This window comes from Belonocnema kinseyi, chromosome 9 (assembly GCF_010883055.1).
Source record: "Belonocnema kinseyi isolate 2016_QV_RU_SX_M_011 chromosome 9, B_treatae_v1, whole genome shotgun sequence".
Lineage (NCBI taxonomy): Eukaryota > Metazoa > Arthropoda > Insecta > Hymenoptera > Cynipidae > Belonocnema > Belonocnema kinseyi.
The window spans coordinates 132,829,044-132,832,874 of NC_046665.1; the positions used below are offsets into that span (position 1 = coordinate 132,829,044).

The 3,831-nt window shown below is 35.9% G+C and overlaps 1 protein-coding gene across 3 annotated transcripts in view; it reads left to right on the top strand.

The window, feature by feature from the left end:
- Nucleotides 1–641: 641 nt before the first annotated feature.
- The window catches only part of LOC117179984 (heat shock protein 68-like), a 4,824-nt gene continuing 1,634 nt past the window's right edge, over nt 642–3,831 (top strand). Inside the window, exons 1-2 of one of the 3 annotated variants that reach the window (XM_033372254.1) lie at nt 642–1,037; nt 3,371–3,817. In XM_033372254.1, the coding sequence (XP_033228145.1) occupies nt 677–1,037; nt 3,371–3,817 (808 nt within the window). In that variant the 5' untranslated portion in view covers nt 642–676. The remainder of the gene's footprint in view (nt 1,038–3,370; nt 3,818–3,831) is intronic. The other 2 variants (XM_033372252.1, XM_033372253.1) reach the window with 2 other exon arrangements.

Here is a 3,831-nt window from a genome sequence, read left to right on the forward strand (position 1 = left end):
AAATCCGAAAAGTTGAATTTTCAACAACTATTTTCTATCAAGAAAGATATTTTTTTAACCAAATAGATGAAAATTTACAAAAAAATTTACCCAAACAGATGCATTTACAACCAAATGATTGAACTCTAAAATAAATTCACCAAATAGTACATAAATTATTACGCTAAAAAGACGAATTTTTATTAGGACACTTGAATTTCTAATAAAAAAATGTAATTTTTTAACGAAATAATTAAATTTTTAATAAAATTTTTTGAGATTTTATTAAAGTACTTCAATTTTCAATGTAAAAAGATGAATTCTTTTTTGACACGTAAAATGTGCTGATGAAAACAACGGAAACGTGAGAAACGTTCTAGAACGCGTTGGCTTATAAATAGTTTTTCACTTTTCCGAACAAAAAATCTTGTCCCGAGTGAACCAAACTCTCAAAACTAAACCCTAAAAAATTGTTTAAAAACTGTCTACTAGAAAAATTGGCGATAAATTTCTTTTGAAAATGAAAGTAAGCAAAAATAGCGAGATACATTGATTCATGATTTCGCTCGATGTTTCTCGAAACGACGAGCAGAGCCTGAAGTCACCAGTAGCTACAGCTACTAGGCGAAGGCAGTTCGCGGGGTAGAGGGGGTGTGCTATCTATAAAACCGGTGCTCTCGCCAGGAGCCGGCAGTACATGAAAAACAATCAAACGAGTTATACGAGTGAAGTTTACGAAGCGAACGAATACGAAACAACAAAAACAACAAACATGCCAGCAATTGGAATAGATTTGGGAACCACCTACTCCTGCGTGGGAGTGTGGCAGCAGGGAAAGGTGGAGATCATCGCCAACGACCAGGGCAACCGAACAACACCCAGCTATGTTGCCTTCACGGACACGGAACGTCTGATCGGCGATGCCGCCAAAAACCAGGTGGCGATGAACCCGGCCAACACCGTCTTCGATGCCAAAAGGTTAATTGGACGCAAGTTTGACGACCCCAAGATCCAGAGCGACATCAAACACTGGCCATTCAAAGTCGTCAACGAAGCAGGTATTTTTTTCATTCAAGTATCTACATATTAATTTTTTTTTCAGGTATTTATTTTGCCGAATAGAGTTTTTTTTGTATTTTTGAAAATTAAGGTGGTAATTTTAGTGACAGGTCGAACAGTTTCAATTACTAGTTTTTTTTTTTAATTCTTGAGTTTCAGAACAAGTTTAATTAGTTCATTAAAAAAAAAAAAAAATGATTTTGGTATTTACCTGTTAAATGATTTTCTGGTATTTCTTATTAATTTTTATGCAAGAGTTCAAAGTTAGTTCACGATTTGATTGGAACAATTTTTTTCGGAAGTTATAGAGATGTAAGTTTTAGGCATGTTGTTTTTTAATTTATTATAAAATAAGTACGATAAAAATTAAATTTAATTACTTTAAAAATGATTATATTTAGGATCTGAAATTTGTTCTTCTGTTGCAAAATATGTTTTCTACCTTATCTTAATATTGTTTCGTCGACACTACAGAGGAAATCCAAAGTTTTGACAATAACAGTAATATTTTAATATGAATTTTATAAAACTACTTTTAAAGTGATCTTGTGACAATTAAAAATAAATATTTATTAAATAAAATGTCAGTTTCCTCTATTTTTGCAATATATCATTCTTGAAAAATTAAAAATATGCGTTCATCTTGGCTCATTTTGGGAGTATTCTAACAGCTTTCAACCTAATGCAGAACAATTTTTTAAATTTATTTAACCTTAGAAGAACTTTCGCAATAACACTAGCACACAAAAAAAGTGGTTTGTCTGACAGACTACACTAGCATATCTATATGTTTTTGGGGTCGCTGAATTCGAATTCGGGTTTCCAAATAACCAAGTTGGCTCGTATTTTTCTGAAAAACGAAAAAATAGACGTAAAATCGACAAAAACGGCGATTTTTCAGGTATATTTTTGCAAAACAAAATATATTTTTTCGCCCGGTGGACTTAACAAACATATTTATATGTCTTTTGGGTCGCTGAATTCGAATATGAGGACCAAGTAACCAATTTGGCTCATACTTTTTCGAAAATCTCAAAAATATACGTAAAATCGGCGAATACAGCGATTTTTCTTGTATACTTTTGCAACAACAAAATTTTTCTTACCCGGTGGTCTAAATGAGCATGTCCGTATGGTGTTTGGGGCCGCTGAATCCGAATCCGGGGTCAAAATAACCCAGTTGGCTCATATTTGATAGAAAAATACAAAAATAGAGTTAAATCGACGAAAGAAGCGTTTTCGTGCATATTTTTGCAAAAAAAAAAATATATATATATATCTTAATTCCCGGTTGACTTATCCATCATACCCTTCTGTTTTTAGGGTCACTGATTCTGAATCCGGGGTTAAAATAACCCAGTTGGCTCATATTTTATCGAAAAACGCAAAATTAGACATAATATCGACGAAAACCTTTAAACCTCTACCTTCCTCGACTGGGATTGTCGTTAACTGTAGATTCCCTTTGCGTCTCACGTTTCGGGGTTTTTAATTTCCATTAGTCTCCTTGCATAGCAATAGTAGGATTTTTTGTAAATAAGTTTTATTTACTTTTAGCGTTACCCAGGAACAGCGCCGTGGATGTAGTAAATTCTGTTCCCTTTGGGGAGCTTTATTACCGTGAGTCCCCTTGCCTCTCAATCTTATAGGGCTCTTTCATTTTTTATTTTTATTTATATCCCTAATATCGCCTCTCCATCTCTTTTATATCCTGGTGGAAACGTTCGCCTTGCTCTTCACTAAAGTCTCCCAGTTTGTCTGGAAACTTATTTATATGCGAATGAAGAAAATGTAGCTCAAATTCATAAGGCAGCCTAGTATACCAAAGTTTGTTACCATTTCTGAAACCACATTTTGATAGTCAGGACTTTTCTTATTATCTAAAAAGGTTTTTACAATATTTTTAAAACTAAGCCAGGCATCTTTTTCAGTGCCAGACATTTTTGTAACGATTTCTTGCAGGATCCAGAATTCATTACAAAAATGTTTGGCATTGAAAAAGATGCCTGGCTTAGTTTTAAAAATGTTGTAAAAAACTTTTTAGGTAATAAGAAAAGTCCAGGCTATCAAAATGTGATCCTGACGAACCCATGTTTGAGACATCCGTTTTTTAATGAATACCGAGTCAAGTTTAATTGCAACATTCACCCCAAAATTCATTCAATTTCTTAACTTTCCAACATTTGGATTACACTTAAAAATTATATAAAAACCTTAACATGAACAAATGAAGCTCTGAAACTATTCTTTCTGCAATTAAAAAAAAATATTGTTTAAATTAATGAATTGTTTGACTTGGAATGAAAATTTCAAAACCTCTTTCGTTTTTCAGGCAAACCTAAGATCCAGGTTGAGTTCCGCGGTGAGATGAAGAGGTTCAATCCAGAGGAGATCAGTTCGATGGTCCTGACGAAGATGAAGGAAACAGCAGAGGCGTATCTGGGAGGAAGTGTGCGAGACGCGGTCATAACGGTGCCCGCCTATTTCAACGACTCGCAGCGACAGGCGACCAAAGATGCGGGCGCGATCGCCGGAATAAACGTCCTCAGGATCATCAACGAACCCACCGCCGCGGCTCTCGCCTACGGCCTCGACAAGAATCTCAAGGGTGAGAAGAACGTCCTCATCTTCGATCTGGGCGGCGGAACCTTCGACGTGTCCATCCTCTCCATCGACGAAGGCTCGCTCTTTGAAGTCAAGTCCACTGCCGGGGACACGCACCTCGGCGGCGAAGACTTCGACTCGCGACTGGTGGACCATCTCTGTCGGGAGTTTGAGCGCAAGTATCGCAAG